The following is a 15,076-nucleotide window of genomic DNA, read 5'->3' on the forward strand; positions in this document are numbered from 1 at the left end:
AGGAGTAGTGTGTAGTGTATTAGGAGTAGTGAGTAGGGTATAAGTGGTAGTGAGTAGGGTATAAGCGGTAGTGTGTAGTGTATAAGGAGTAGTGTGTAGTGTATAAGGAGTAGTGTGTAGAGTATAAAGAGTAGTGTGTAGTGTATAAGGAGTAGTGTGTAGTGTATAAGGAGTAGTGTGTAGTGTATTAGGAGTAGTGAGTAGGGTATAAGTGGTAGTGAGTAGGGTATAAGCGGTAGTGTGTAGTGTATAAGGAGTAGTGTGTAGTGTATAAGGAGTAGTGTGTAGTGTATTAGGAGTAGTGTGTAGTGTATAAGGAGTAGTGTGTAGGGTATAAGGAGTAGTGTGTAGTGTATTAGGAGTAGTGTGTAGTGTATAAGGAGTAGTGTGTAGTGTATAAGGGGTAGTCTGTAGTGTATAAGGAGTAGTGTGTAGTGTATAATGAGTAGTGTGTAGTGTATAAAGAATAATGTGTAGTGTATAAAGAGTAGTCTGTAGGGTATAAAGAGTAGTGTGTAGTGAATAAGAAGTAGTGTGTAGTGTATAAAGAGTAGTGTGTAGTGTATAAAGAGTAGTGTGTAGGGTATAATGAGTAGTGTATAAAGAGTAGTGTGTAGTGTATAAGGGGTAGTCTGTAGGGTATAAGGGGTAGTGTGTAGTGTATAAAGAGTAGTGTGTAGTGCATAAGGAGTAGTCTGTAGGGTATAAAGAGTAGTGTGTAGGGTATAAGGAGTAGTGTGTAGTGAATAAGAAGTAGTGTGTAGTGTATAAAGAGTAGTGTGTAGTGTATAAAGAGTAGTGTGTAGGGTATAATGAGTAGTGTATAAAGAGTAGTGTGTAGTGTATAAGGGGTAGTCTGTAGGGTATAAGGGGTAGTGTGTAGTGTATAAAGAGTAGTGTGTAGTGTATAAAGAGTAATCTGTAGGGTGTAGTGTATAAAGAGTAGTGTGTAGTGCATACGGAGTAGTCTGTAGGGTATAAAGAGTAGTGTGTAGTGTATAAAGAGTAATCTGTAGGGTGTAGTGAATAAAGAGTAGTGTGTAGTGCATAAGGAGTAGTCTGTAGGGTATAAGGGGTAGTGTGTAGTGTATAAGGAGTAGTGTGTAGTGTATAAAGAGTTGTGTGTAGTAAATAAAGAGTAGTGTGTAGTGAATAAGGAGTAGTGAGTAAGGTATAAGGGGTAGTGTGTAGTGTATAAAGAGTAGTGTGTAGGGTATAAGGAGTAGTGTGTCATGCATAAAGTGTAGTGTGTAGTGTATAAGGAGTAGTGTGTAGTGTATAAGGGGTAGTGTGTAGTGTATAAAGAGTTGTGTGTAGTAAATAAAGAGTAGTGTGTAGTGAATAAGGAGTAGTGAGTAAGGTATAAGGGGTAGTGTGTAGTGTATAAAGAGTAGTGTGTAGGGTATAAGGAGTAGTGTGTCATGCATAAAGTGTAGTGTGTAGTGTATAAGGAGTAGTGTGTAGTGTATAAAGAGTAGTATGCAGTGCATAAAGAGTAGGATGTAGTGTATAGTGTGTAGTGTATAGTGTGTAGTGAATGAGGGGTAGTCTGTAGGGTGTAGGGAGGAAGGTGCGATTTGGAACACATGGCGCATTGTAATGTCGTCAATGTCAAGCGACGGTGTTTATTACATTAACCAGAAAGGAAGTAACCAGTACAGATGATAAACATGACTGATGATTGTTGAGTGTGATTAATATATAACAGCTTTTTATAGCGGGTTCGAATGTTTATTGTGAGTTAAATACAGCGGCTGTGATCAGATAGCAGTCGGGTTTAACAGACTGAAACATTAGACTTAATGAAAGTGTATTTTTGGAGTACAGATGGTATAAAAGTGTTATTTGAGATACACACTGGTTAGACTGGGAGTGAGGGGGGTTTAACAGGATGGACTGTATGTACACGCTTATTTATCATTCTTTATTCAGCCAGCAGAGCATCAGAGCAACATCCTAAAGGTTAGAACTTCTTATTTATACTTTACATTTAATAAATCTGCTGTATTTAATTTCTGTTTTCTGATGTATATGCTCCTGAGACCCAAACATAGTACAAACATTAGTACAAATAACTAATGTTATTTATTTATTTTATCGTGTCCTTTGTAGTGGACATCTGGTCTTGTTTGATCAAAAAAATTTAATGGTGTAATGTAATGGTACTGTCGTTTTGTTGTATAGATTTTAATTATAGTTTTTATTTAATTTCACCCACATTAAAACATTTTAATAAAGGAAAAGCTGAAAAGAAAAGAAAAGAAAAACATCTCCAAGTGGAACTTTTTTCTTTAAACTGTGTACTTTTGAATAGTCACCTGGGTGATTCTTCAACTGGGGGAACTTTTACGCCCCTAGGTTATAAATTTGTGTTAAAAATACTTTATTACAAAAGACATATTTTAGGTATTAAAAGGATCATTCATTGCATCACAAAAAAAAATTACATACCAAAATAATTATGATTTCCATTTTTTATGATGATTTAAACATCAATATTTTGCTACTTTGGCCTTGCCCCCAACCCAGACTTTAAAACTTCTCTGCTCTAATAAAATGCTGAAAAGTGATCAATTCATTATAAAAATCACAATATGAGTTTTATAATAACTTAAAAAGAAACAAAATGTAATATTTGTACAACCTATTCATATTTTTGAGCAATATATTACTGTCCCCAGCATTATTGTCATTACCGCAGCAGTGTACGGTTTCTGTAGGGAATCATTTGAAGGTAACACTTGTTTATGTTGTAACCATGGAAACAAAGACTCACAAGGAAGCACATGCCAGCCATGAGAGAAGATTAACATTTTAATGTCTGTAAATGGGAGTAATTTAATCATGTATTCCTCCTGATCATAGGGTATATTTATTCAGCGTCGTTACCATTTACATCAGTACGGCAGTACTTTACCAAAAATACATAAATAAATGTACACATTATTTATATGTATTTAAAGTGCATCTTTTACTAGCTGTTGACTAGCTTTAGCAAATCCATGACCTAGCTAGTTTTTTTCTTAAAAAAAGTAAAAATTGTCATTACCGCAACACGTCATTACCAACACATAATGACATTTTGCTATGCCACTTTTTTTTTAAACAAAAACACACGTGAGAAGTGACGAGGGGTTTAATGATACCACGTCCAAAAATGCACGTCAACAAGTAGCAAGATATCAAAGTGTTTGTGCGCGGATGTGATGAAATCAAGGAGGAAAAATAAATGAATCTGAGTGGATTTGGCAACACGAATAGCATGGATTGTTCTGTAGTGAGTTGGAGGTTAATAAATATTTTTGCAATGTCGGTGTTTTGTAGAGAATGATCAGGTCAGAAATACTGTAAACCGTGTGTGTGTGCCGGTGTATTCTGATATAAACTATATTATCCCCCTGTCCCACCTGTTTACACTCCTCTCCTGCGTTTCCCCTCACACTGTATCCTGCGTTCTCATTGGCTGTTTGACATGTCACTCATTCCCAGTCGCACGCCGAGCAGTCGGTGAGCTGGTCGGATGGAGTTGTTGGATAGTTCACACTTAGCGATTGAGAGCCGAGTTTTGATCGCCGAGCGAACACCGAGTTGCTCCTGAGCCGGCAAATCTAGCGCCGACCAGTCGCCGAGCGCCGAGCGAAAATCAGGGCAAAAATCGTGTAGTGTGAACCAGGCATAACGCAGCAACGTGCACTAGGCTCACGGTATCGGATGTTTAGTATCGGAGCCTCGTTTGCGAGTACGAGTACAAGTTAATGAGCGCGGTATCGGGCAAATTCCCGATACCAGTATCGGTACTCATGCATCTCTAATTTTGACCCCAACTGTCTTCAAATTCCCAATGGTTACAAGGTTCCTCCTGAATTCAGTAGGACTTAATGCAGACTACGCAGGTGCTTCAGCTCTCTTTTTAGAAAACCAGGCTTTAGGGTGGTTGTCCTATTAAAACACCCAGGTTTAGTTTCCCGGCCGATGACAGTATGTCCTGGTACTTTTGCTCTACTTATGTTTCATCTGATGATGTGTGATGTTCCAGTGTTTCATACCTCACAGAGTTCCTGGTGTTCTTGGAATGGTCCATGTGACCCTTCATTCTCCAGACACGACGAGCTGATGTGGTTTATTTATGTCTTCCTTATGAGGATCTGTTTAAGTAGACTTTACAGGGAAGGGCCACCTGACCACATTTTATTTTAAATCCTTGTACATTATTAAATCCTCCCACTTTGCTGCTATAACAACACGTTTTTGAGTGTGTCTGTGGGAAGTTGTGCCCATTTGATTGAAAAAGCAACTAAATGATGAGAAGGCCTGGCTCGCAGTTGATATTTTGATTCATTTCAAAGGTGTACAGTAAGTTTGAGGCCAGGGCTCTGTGCAGGACACTGGAGTAGCTTTATAGCTTTATAGACCTTGCTTTGTGCAGAGAGGTTCAGTCATGCCAGAACAGGAAAGGGCCTTCCCTAAACTGCTGCCACAAAGCAATAAAGATATAATTTATATACCTAATAATTGATATAGGTTTTATACACCTGTCAGCAATGTGTGTGGCTGAAACATAAACCTATTAATTATTAGGGGTGTCCCAATACTTTTGACTGTATAGTGTATATATAATGAACATTTATTCAGGGTACCTTCCTTGTTTCCCTCCAGGAGCTTCTGGATGTGGAGATGGTGCCGCCGTTGGTGTACCTGAGTGCCCGGACGGTGGTCAGCGATCACGGATTATCAGCCGTAGGACTGAACTGCGTTCCGCGCGAGCTCTACAGGCCTCTGCTGGACGCAGCGTTGGCTCACGGCCGGCCGCTGGCTGTCGGAGAGCTGGTGCAGCGCTGGCCCGAGCGAACCCTGAGCATCGGCGGCCGGAGGAGTCGCTGCCAGGATCCCCCGAGCCGCCTGTGTGTCCAGGCCCTGCTGCTGGCTGTGGTCAGGGGTTTGAGCGATAAGAGGTGAGAACTACAGACCGATCAGCATGGGGTCACGACAGCAGAAGGTTTTCTAATGTATTTATGTGTTAGTAGTTCAGCACTCATTCATTCATCTTCAGTAACCACGTCATCCTGGTCAGAGTCCAGAACCAGGTTAGGAAGTCTACCAGTCTATCTTTGGGCATCATATACTAACACAATCAGTACTGTACTCAAACTTAGGGAAATTTAGAATGGTTTTATATAAGATACTGTATCATTTCACAGATTGACGGGGGCGAAAGTATAAAACACAAGGTCCATACCAACACTACTCACCAATGACGGAGAATCAATTAGTGCTTTTCCACCAAAAGAACTCTGGTTCTTGAACCGGTTCTGTTCAGGTTTCTTCGAACCTTGGTGTTCTGTAGAGAACCGACCCGCGTTTCCACCAGTTTTTGAGAACCAAGCCTGCGTCATCAAAAGTAAAGAGCAGTAACATGATGGCGGAGTATGTAGATTACCTGTGAGGATTTGTGCTGCTGTTACAGATTTTCATGCACAAAGAATCGATCAACTATCGGTAATAAGAAGACGTGACGTGTTTGTTGCCATTGTTGTTTTCTTAAGTGCATCACGTGAGAAGCGTTTTGCGCTTCGCTCTCACCGCAATATAACCGATTTGCTCAGCGCTCGACTTGAGCGATAAAACACTAAAGTTCCACGACACGAACATCCATCTGTGTGAAATAACCATCAAACCCAGTCTAACAGCTCCACATGTATCTGTGTTTAGCTGGATTTACTTCACGTGTGGTGATTATGCAGCTCGGGGTTCTGAATCTGCTTCTCGGGGAAAAAATATAGCATAATGCGGCTGAATGGACTAAAAGTACCACACAGGAACTACATTTATCTACGTTATTACTGGTTATTAGTGTCACTGTATTGCCGAGATTCATCGGTCGTTGTTTTAGTACAAGCCACGTTACGCTTTATTTTTCACGTTAAGCGTCGTTTGTTTTGTCCGGGTCACGTTTACCACGTCATATCAAACAGTTCATCTCTTTTGAGGTGCTTTGAAAATATCAGCGGCAAACTGATAATTAAATCAGGTGAACTTTAAAAGATGGAAGTGCAGCGTCAAGCTCCATATGAGACACCAGCACAGCGTTTTTATAGCTTCTCATGTAAAAGCACCCGAACCTCGACACTCTGACACGCCCACCGATGACGTCACGGTTCGCGCTGAAAAACCCAGTATTCTGTGGTGCCAGATTAGACGCTGGTTCGCTGTCTGGCAACACCTAGGGGTGATGGGAGACAATAACACCCAACGTGTGTTACTTATGTCCAGTCTACTCCGTAACTTTGTGTGCGGCCTGGTAATAAATGACCCACGGACCGGTACTGGTGGTTGGGGACCACTGGTCTAAAGTATGTGGGCACCTGACCCCGAGCTTGGTAGACATCCTATTTCAAAACCCTATTAAACAAATTTGGGATGAACTGGAATGTCGACTGCGAGACGGGCCTTCTTGTGCAGCATCAGTAATTGTTTTGCTGAAATGGCACAGATTCCCACAGACACATTTAAAACAAGGCTTTCAACAACTTTTTTTTGTAAAGAGTTTAGGCTGTTATAGGTGCAAAATGGAGCAATTCTATATAAATACCCCCCCATGTGTGTAGGTGTGTGTGTGTGAGTGTATATGTACAGTGTATCACAAAAGTGAGTACACCCCTCACATTTCTGCAGATATTTAAGTATATCTTTTCATGGGACAACACTGACAAAATGACACTTTGACACAATGAAAAGTAGTCTGTGTGCAGCTTATATAACAGTGTAAATTTATTCTTCCCTCAAAATAACTCAATATACAGCCATTAATGTCTAAACCACCGGCAACAAAAGTGAGTACACCCCTAAGAGCCTACACCCCTAAATGTCCAAATTGAGCACTGCTTGTCATTTTCCCTCCAAAATGTCATGTGACTCGTTAGTGTTACTAGGTCTCAGGTGTGCATAGGGAGCAGGTGTGTTCAATTTAGTAGTACAGCTCTCACACTCTCTCATACTGGTCACTGAAAGTTCCAACATGGCACCTCATGGCAAAGAACTCTCTGAGGATCTTAAAAGACGAATTGTTGCGCTACATGAAGATGGCCAAGGCTACAAGAAGATTGCCAACACCCTGAAACTAAGCTGCAGCACAGTGGCCAAGATCATCATTTTAAAAGAGCAAGGTCCACTCAGAACAGACCTCGCGTTGGTCGTCCAAAGAAGCTGAGTGCACGTGCTCAGCGTCACATCCAACTGCTGTCTTTGAAAGATAGGCGCAGGAGTGCTGTCAGCATTGCTGCAGAGATTGAAAAGGTGGGGGGTCAGCCTGTCAGTGCTCAGACCATACGCCGCACACTACATCAAATTGGTCTGCATGGCTGTCACCCCAGAAGGAAGCCTCTTCTGAAGTCTCTACACAAGAAAGCCCGCAAACAGTTTGCTGAAGACATGTCAACAAAGGACATGGATTACTGGAACCATGTCCTATGGTCTGATAAGACCAAGATTAATTTGTTTGGTTCAGATGGTCTCAAGCATGTGTGGCGGCAATCAGGTGAGGAGTACAAAGATAAGTGTGTCATGCCTACAGTCAAGCATGGTGGTGGGAATTCCATGGTCTGGGGCTGCATGAGTGCAGCAGGTGTTGGGGAGTTACATTTCATTGAGGGACACATGAACTCCAATATGTACTGTGAAATACTGAAGCAGAGCATGATCCCCTCCCTCCGGAAACTGGGTCGCAGGGCAGTGTTCCAGCATGATAATGACCCCAAACACACCTCTAAGACGACCACTGCTTTATTGAAGAGGCTGAGGGTAAAGGTGATGGACTGGCCAAGCATGTCTCCAGACCTAAACCCAATAGAACATCTTTGGGGCATCCTCAAGCGGAAGGTGGAGGAGCGCAAATTCTCGAATATCCGCCAGCTCCGTGATGTCGTCATGGAGGAGCGGAAAAGCATTCCAGTGGCAACCTGTGAAGCTCTGGTAAACTCCATGCCCAGGAGAGTTAAGGCAGTTCTGGGAAATAATGGTGGCCACACAAAATATTGACACTTCAGGAACTTTCACTAAGGGGTGTACTCACTTTTGTTGCCGGTGGTTTAGACATTAATGGCTGTATATTGAGTTATTTTGAGGGAAGAATAAATTTACACTGTTATATAAGCTGCACACAGACTACTTTTCATTGTGTCAAAGTGTCATTTTGTCAGTGTTGTCCCATGAAAAGATATACTTAAATATCTGCAGAAATGTGAGGGGTGTACTCACTTTTGTGATACACTGTATGATTGAGTGAGTGTGTGTATGTTTGTGTGTGTGTGTGTGTGTGTGTGTATGAGTGTGTGAGTGTATATGTATGAGTGTGTAAGAGAGTGTGTGTATGTGTATGTTTGTGTGTGTGTGAGTGTGTGTGAGTGTGTGTATGTGTGTATATGTATGTATATGTATGAGTGTGTAAGAGAGTGTGTGTATGTGTATGTTTGTGTGTGTGAGTGTGTGTATGTGTGTATATGTATGTATATGTATGAGTGTGTGTATGTGTGTGTATGAGTGTATATGTATGACTGTGAGTGTAAGACTGTGTGTGTGTATGAGTGTGTGTGTATGTGTGTATATGTATGACTGTGAGTGTAAGACTGTGTGTGTATGAGTGTGTGTGTGTGATAGTGTGTGTGAGTGTGTTTGTGCATCTGTTTGTATGTATGATTGAGTGTGAATCTGATGGTGTGTGTGTGTCTGTGTGTCTGAGTGTGTGTGTGAGTGTATATATGTTAGTGTGTGCGTGAGAGAGAGTGTATATCAGTGTGTGTGTATGACTGAGCATGTGTGTGTGTATGAGTGTATATGTATGATTGTGTAAGAGAGTGTGTGTATGTGAGATAATGTGTGTGTATGAGTGTGTGTGTGTGTGTGTGTGTGTATCAGTGTGTGTGTGTATGACTGAGTATGTGTGTGTATGAGTGTATATGTATGATTGTGTAAGAGAGTGGTGTATGTATGAGTGTGTATGTGAGATAATGTGTGAGTGTGTGTGTACCCCCCCCCCTTCCACACAGGGGGCACAGTCATTAGGGAAACCATAAAGAGACTTCCCTAAACTATTGCCACAAACAGTTGAAGGCAGATCATTGTTTTAACATAATTGATTTTATACACCTAGCGATAGGTGTGGATGAAACACCTAATGTCCACATAATTCTGACTTTGAAACAGCTACAGTTGAGTCTAAAAAAAAATTTCTCTCTCTGGTCAGGTGTTCCCTGAAAGTGCTGGATCTTTGCGGGCTGCAGTGTGAGGACGGTCACTCTGAAGACGCGATGGGCGGCTGGTCCCTCACGGTGGCCCTTTGCTCCACCCTGCTGCAGGCACGAAACATCACCTCCGCCTCCAGGGGTCACCGTCGAGACGACCGAGAGAGGAAGAAACGAGTGCTGAAGCCTGAGAGAGACGGGGACGTCGGGGTTAAACGTGACCGGGAAGGGATGGAGAGGTGTTGGGGCGAGAAGATGGAGTGTGTGGCTAACGGAGGGCCAGGACGAGGGACAGAGGGGGCGGAGAACGTGAAAGGAATTCGGAGAAGGATGGAGCTGCAGAGGAAAAATGAAACCCAACCGCAGCTCATTCCCAGCAAAGTGGACTCTCGTGAGGACATTCTGGTGAACGTCAGGGCTGACCTGTTCGTAAACGGCCGGTCCTGGGAGCGGGTCCGTGCGGCGCTGAGTCTGGCCGGGCCCCTGCGGTTGCACTGTCGCTTCCTGCGGGTGGAGGAACTCCCCGCCTACTCCATCGTTTCCCTGCTGCACCTCCTGCCCCAGGATGAGCTGCTCGGGCTGGACGTGCGCTACTCCAGTCTGGGTGTCTCGGGTCTCGCGCTGCTGCTGCCCCAGCTGACGCCGTTTCCTCGGCTTAGCTCGCTCCGGCTGCACTACTGCAACCTGGACGTGCAGCGGTCGCGACCCGGCCAGCAGGAGGCGCTGCAGGAAGTCTCTCGAGGGCTCGGAGAGTTAAAGAGGCTGCGCAGACTGAGCCTCACTGCCCTGAGACTCCCGGGACACCTCCGACTCCTTCTCAGGTACGTCATGATACAGGTTTATGATAAAGGTTTAACCCTTACTCTGCTTAATTCATGTCAGAAATTAACCTGGAAGATAAATACTTATCTAATACTAATATTCCTGAGTAATTAACATATCTTCCTACTACTTCGCAGTTCCCTCTCGGAGCCTCTAGAGGCACTGGAGCTGCCTTACCTGAGCCTGACCTCTAGCGACATGGCCTACCTCTCTCACAGCCCTCACGCTTCCTCCCTCACTGAGCTGGACCTGAGTGAGAACAAGCTGGACGAGTCCTCCCTGCATTCCCTGCGACATCTCCTCTCCCGAGCTAAACGGTGCCTCACACGACTCTCTCTGTGCGGATGCGGACTGTCGGACGGCCCTCTAGGGTCAGTGCTGCCCTCTATGTCGCAGTGCCAGGTCCTCCAGAGCCTACGACTGGCGCTGAACCCGCTGTCCAGGGCGGCACTGGTAGATCTGGCTCGGGCTGTAGCCGGCATCCACTCTCTCAGGTTACTCCTTCACCCGAACGCGCTGGAGGACTATGAGCCAGGGCTGCCTCCTCTGCCCTCCAGCGCTCAGCTTCTTGACTGGCCCCTTAACGAGGGCTCGGAGATCAGGGACGTGACACTTATGCAGCTGGAGGAGGTTTTGAGGGACGAAGGACGGATAGGTGACCTCCTAATGACCTCAGATCTGCTGAAATACAGCACTGATCTGGCAATGGATGATTAAAGCAATAATAGTTCAGCCAAAATATATTTTTACACAGTTTGTTACCTGTAAATTAGCCACTGTTGCTTATTAATGTTGCTATACTATATGCCCAAAAGTATATGGACATCTATGCGATCTCTTCAGTCTTCAGCCACTCTTCTGGGAAGCTTCTCTCAAGACAAGTATGTCTGTGGGATATTCTGCCCAGTCAGGCAAAAGAGCGTTTGTGCAGGCCACTGGAGTTTCTTTAAACCGAGGTTTTCTTTATACACAGGGACACAGTAATACTAGAACGGGAAAGAGCCTTCCCTAAACTGTTGCTGCAAAGTTTGAAGCATGTAATCTCATTTATATAAATGATTGATCAATGTAAGTGCTACTGTGGTTTATTATTAATGATTTATAGATTTTATTTACTTACCAAACAACCAACAAAAAAACATTTGACAATAAAAAGAAATTTAAAATTATTACATGTAATTATTACAGTTCTAAGAAACACTAAATTACTGATATTTTAAAATATAAAATGGATCTTTATTCTCAAATCCAGTTCTTTAATTTCAGAGAGTTTTAGTAAGTTTTAGAGTAATGTTGGATTCTGTAGAAAATAAATCTCAATCAGATTGTTTAACAGGTTTGATGATCAGTGGTGCTGAATTTGTACCTTCATAATTAAGACAGGGACCAAAGAATGGATAGAGTTTCTCAGTGAAAGACTGACCAGTGAAACTGTAGATATGAGAGCTGGCATCTACATCATAGAAGGAGACCAAACCCTCCTCATAATCCACAAACACCCCTACCTTCTGAGGAGCCTGTTTCAGTGTGAGGGGGAGATGGGGAGATTCACAAGCTTTATACTCAGTATTATTTCTTAACCACATACACCAGTATCCAGTCTCAGGGGTGGCTGTGATCTTCCCCTTCCTGTTAATGGACTCTCTGGCCACTCCTAAAACCCAGTCTGTCTTTCCGCTGACCTGCACCTCATAGTAAAATCTTCCTGAAGAGAATCTCTGCTTTCCCAGCACACATGCACAATAATCAAACCTCTCTGGATTATCAGGAAGATTCAGTTGATTGTCTCCACATGTAACTTGTTTTCCATCTTCAGACAGGATGAGTTTAGGATGAGCTGTATCAGGATCCAGAGTCACGTCCACTGAGAGAAAGAAACACAATTTAAACCCATTTAAACAGAGAACAGTGAATAATGGTGAATGTGTTTAGATTTAGTCATGTGATCAATGAGAGTTCACATACCTGCATATTGTTGAATTCTCTTCAGTTCTGTTTAGAAAACGAATAATGAACAAAATTATGTTTTATTACATTTTACATTTGTTTCATTTTTGTTAAAATATCAAGAAAACATTTCTAGTATCAGGATGTTGTTCAGTTCCTCTGTTTAACCTCATCACAAATTCTTACAGATCAAGTAGTTCTCAGTACTTACTGATCTCAACAATCTTCTCCATTTCCATGTTGAGAGATTCCTGAAGCTGAGACAGAGCTCTCCTCAAAGTCTCCACATTCAGATGAGGGTTAATCTTGGTATCAGTCCAGTTCTTGGTGGGTGGAGGACTGCACAGGGACGGGTAAATCTACAGTACAGCAGGACAGAGGAGAAATAGCTTAGTATGATGAGTTATGTCCTGTCATGTGCTGCATTATAATATAAAATGTGCAAATAGTTTGGCTCAAATAATGTAAATTAAACACACACACTGTGAAAAAATTAAAGGACAAAAAACAACATAGTGTCTTAGTAAGAATTAGTGACATCACAAGCTGCCAGGCTTGACTTTTTACTGGATACAAGACAATTGGTTTATTGTATTGAAGGACAACACGTCCAGTAATAAATCTACATTGTTTAACAATGAGACTATATTTTATTGTCACTTGTTTTTATTACTAAAACGTTTCTGCTACTACTGATAAACAGATGGACCCTGGCCTGTAGGAGGTGGAGATGATCCTCAGTGTTGGAGATCTGCTCCAGCTCAGTATTTCTCCTCTTTAGCTCAGTGATTTCCTGATTCAGATCTTTAATGAACTCTTCAGCCTGACGCTCTGCTGCTCTCTGCTTCTCTTCCATCACTTTAATCAGCTCAGCCTGGTTTCTCTCAATGCTGCTCATCAGAGATCTGAACACCTTCATACTGTCGGCTTTCTCCTTCTCTGTGTTTTTCTAACAGGACAGAAATTAAATTATATATTTTATATGAAATTTAAACTCACCATTTTAGAATTAATTATGACTCACTTTATTAAATTCTACAGAATTTTTGATTTCCTGAATCTTCTTCAGTCGTTGCTGGATCATCAGCTGAACTTCTGCTTTAGTCTCACCAAGCTGATTCTATCACAGAAAGAGAAATGAAAGCACTCAGAAGTAAAAATTACTTTATGTATATTAATAAACATTTCATTATGTATATTGTAAGGTGGCAGCTGCTGAAAGAGTTTGGCAATGAGCCACGTTAAGTGTTGCCATTTTGATTGCTGTGTCAGTGTCTCCCGACTTACATTCACCTGCACCCCGAACACATTTTGGGAACTCACCCTGATGTTACAGTTTTGGGCCTTAAGATGGAACTGCCTTAGGCGAGCAGATTGCTGAAAAGGTTTTATGTCACTTTCATGGAGCAGACCCTGCCTGTAAATCCAGGTTATGCATGGTGTGCGCCATTTGGTGAGACTGAGGTGCCACTTGTATATTGCCAGTCCTGATGGGTTCTGAGGGTTCATATATTTCGTTTTTGTGGCAGACAGCCTGAGCAACCTGCAATTTTCTGACGATCAGTGCTAGAGGGGTGTCTCAGTTCTGTGCTGTCCCTGTTACACCCACTTTCTTTGTTTGAATGTTTTTGTGTCTTTCATGTCTTAATTTGTTTCTTTTTATTTTGGCAACCATATTTATGAAGTGATTTCCCCCTTTTTTGTAAGTTGCTTTTAATTCACAATATTCACAGCAGCTGTTTTCTCTCATTGTGTCACAATGCTCCTCACCTTCTTCACTCCACTCTCCTCCTCTATAAGAACAGTTCTGTGGTACTTGTGGTCTCCCTCCATACAGAACTGGCATACACACGTCTGATCGTCTCTACAGAACATCTCCAGAGGTTTCTCATGTTTCTGGCAGATGTAATCCTCCAGGTTCTTTACGGGGTCGATCAGTTTGTGCTTCTTGAATTTAGCTGCAGTTTTGTGAGGCATCAGATGAGAGTTACAGTAAGAAACTCCACAATCCAGACAGGACTTTACAGCCTCCAGCTTCTCCTCGATGCAGTAAACACACAGCACACTTTTAGGTTTGGAGGGAAGTTGTTCTGCAGAGCTGCTGGATTTCACCTGAACTGATTTCTTAAACTCAGCAGCCAGACCAGAGATGAAAGTATTCACATTAAGTTCAGGTCTTTTAGGGAATTCCTTTTTACAAACTGGACACTGGCAGGTTGAACTGGTGTCCCAGCATTTTTTGAGACAGATCATGCAGAAGTTGTGTCCACATGGAGTAGAGACTGGATCAGTGAACACGTCCAGACAGATGGAGCACTGGAGCTGATCTTCAGACAGGAAACTGCTGGACGAAGCCATGACTGATAGAGGAGATGAAGACATGAAGAGACATGAAGAATAATAATTGTGAACAGTATTTCAGAGAATCAAAATGTTTTGGCCAGTGACCACATGTTAAGGGCTCAACATTTTTGCTTTCCAACCAAAACACCAATCACCACCATATGAGATTTTTTTTTCCCTGAGAGCATTACAGAAGAGCAATTTCAACAAATTGTTAAATTATTTTTATTTAAATAGTTAAAGTAATTAATAGATTCTTTCCATTACCGTATTTATATAGTAAAGTCTTGATTTAATTGACCTCCATTTACCAGATTTCGAATTTAATGGACAAAATCTGGAAAACCTAATATATGGTCCAATTGTTTAAAATTCCTGTGAGAAGCGTAACAAGACCAGTAATTTATTAAATGTCCGCTAGACGATGCACATCTCTCTGTTACATGAGTGATAGGTAGGGCCCTACCCAATTCACGGGAAAATGTGCTTAATTTCACGGACCTAGTTTTTCAAAAATCAAAAGAAAAGAGCAACATATTTCATAAATAAAATTATATAATAAATGGAAGCTACAATACACAGCACAGCCTACCTTAACGGATACATATATACTTGTCCATGTTTTGACACCCCCCTGCATCCACTTAGTTACACGAGTGTTTTAGCTGCCTTAGACTTTAACATCTTGGTCCATTTAGTTGCTGATGTAACCGAGAGTCTTTAGAGTT

General features: G+C 42.2%; 2 protein-coding genes across 3 annotated transcripts; one reads left to right on the plus strand and one right to left on the minus strand.

The window, feature by feature from the left end:
• The first annotated feature begins 1,656 nt into the window (after window positions 1–1,656).
• Window positions 1,657–11,130, plus strand: si:ch73-174h16.4 (leucine-rich repeat-containing protein 14). The gene is made up of 4 exons (XM_062994493.1): window positions 1,657–1,962; window positions 4,657–4,952; window positions 9,239–10,057; window positions 10,196–11,130. Exons 2-4 carry the CDS (start codon window positions 4,675–4,677, stop codon window positions 10,773–10,775), a joined length of 1,677 nt encoding a protein of 558 aa, XP_062850563.1. The 5' UTR covers window positions 1,657–1,962; window positions 4,657–4,674; the 3' UTR covers window positions 10,776–11,130.
• A 244-nt stretch (window positions 11,131–11,374) lies between these two features.
• LOC134312507 (E3 ubiquitin-protein ligase TRIM39-like) lies at window positions 11,375–14,387 on the minus strand. Of its 2 annotated transcripts, none has more exons than XM_062994495.1 (6): window positions 13,776–14,387; window positions 13,030–13,125; window positions 12,721–12,954; window positions 12,217–12,364; window positions 12,024–12,050; window positions 11,375–11,922 (listed from the first exon to the last, which is right to left on the minus strand). In XM_062994495.1, the coding sequence occupies exons 1-6, from the start codon at window positions 14,385–14,387 to the stop codon at window positions 11,375–11,377; spliced, it is 1,665 nt and encodes a 554-aa protein (XP_062850565.1). The 2 variants fall into 2 exon arrangements, with proteins under 2 accessions (XP_062850565.1, XP_062850566.1); XM_062994496.1 differs by having other exon boundaries at window positions 12,721–12,828; window positions 13,776–14,363.
• Between the last annotated feature and the right edge of the window lie 689 nt (window positions 14,388–15,076).

This window comes from Trichomycterus rosablanca, chromosome 4 (assembly GCF_030014385.1).
Source record: "Trichomycterus rosablanca isolate fTriRos1 chromosome 4, fTriRos1.hap1, whole genome shotgun sequence".
In the NCBI taxonomy this organism is placed as follows: Eukaryota; Metazoa; Chordata; class Actinopteri; order Siluriformes; family Trichomycteridae; genus Trichomycterus; species Trichomycterus rosablanca.

Bases quoted from the DNA above. Each gene is read 5' to 3' on its own strand.
- si:ch73-174h16.4 (XM_062994493.1), top strand. From the start codon at position 4,675: ATGGTGCCGCCGTTGGTGTACCTGAGTGCCCGGACGGTGGTCAGCGAT. The intron at 4,953-9,238 runs GTGAGAACTACA...CTCTCTGGTCAG, and splicing joins AGGGGTTTGAGCGATAAGAG to GTGTTCCCTGAAAGTGCTGG. The intron at 10,058-10,195 runs GTACGTCATGAT...ACTACTTCGCAG, and splicing joins CACCTCCGACTCCTTCTCAG to TTCCCTCTCGGAGCCTCTAG.
- LOC134312507 (XM_062994495.1), bottom strand. From the start codon at position 14,387: ATGTCTTCATCTCCTCTATCAGTCATGGCTTCGTCCAGCAGTTTCCTG. The intron at 13,126-13,775 runs GTGAGGAGCATT...TTTCTGTGATAG, and splicing joins AGGAGAGTGGAGTGAAGAAG to AATCAGCTTGGTGAGACTAA. The intron at 12,365-12,720 runs GCCAGGGTCCAT...GCTGTACTGTAG, and splicing joins ATCATCTCCACCTCCTACAG to ATTTACCCGTCCCTGTGCAG.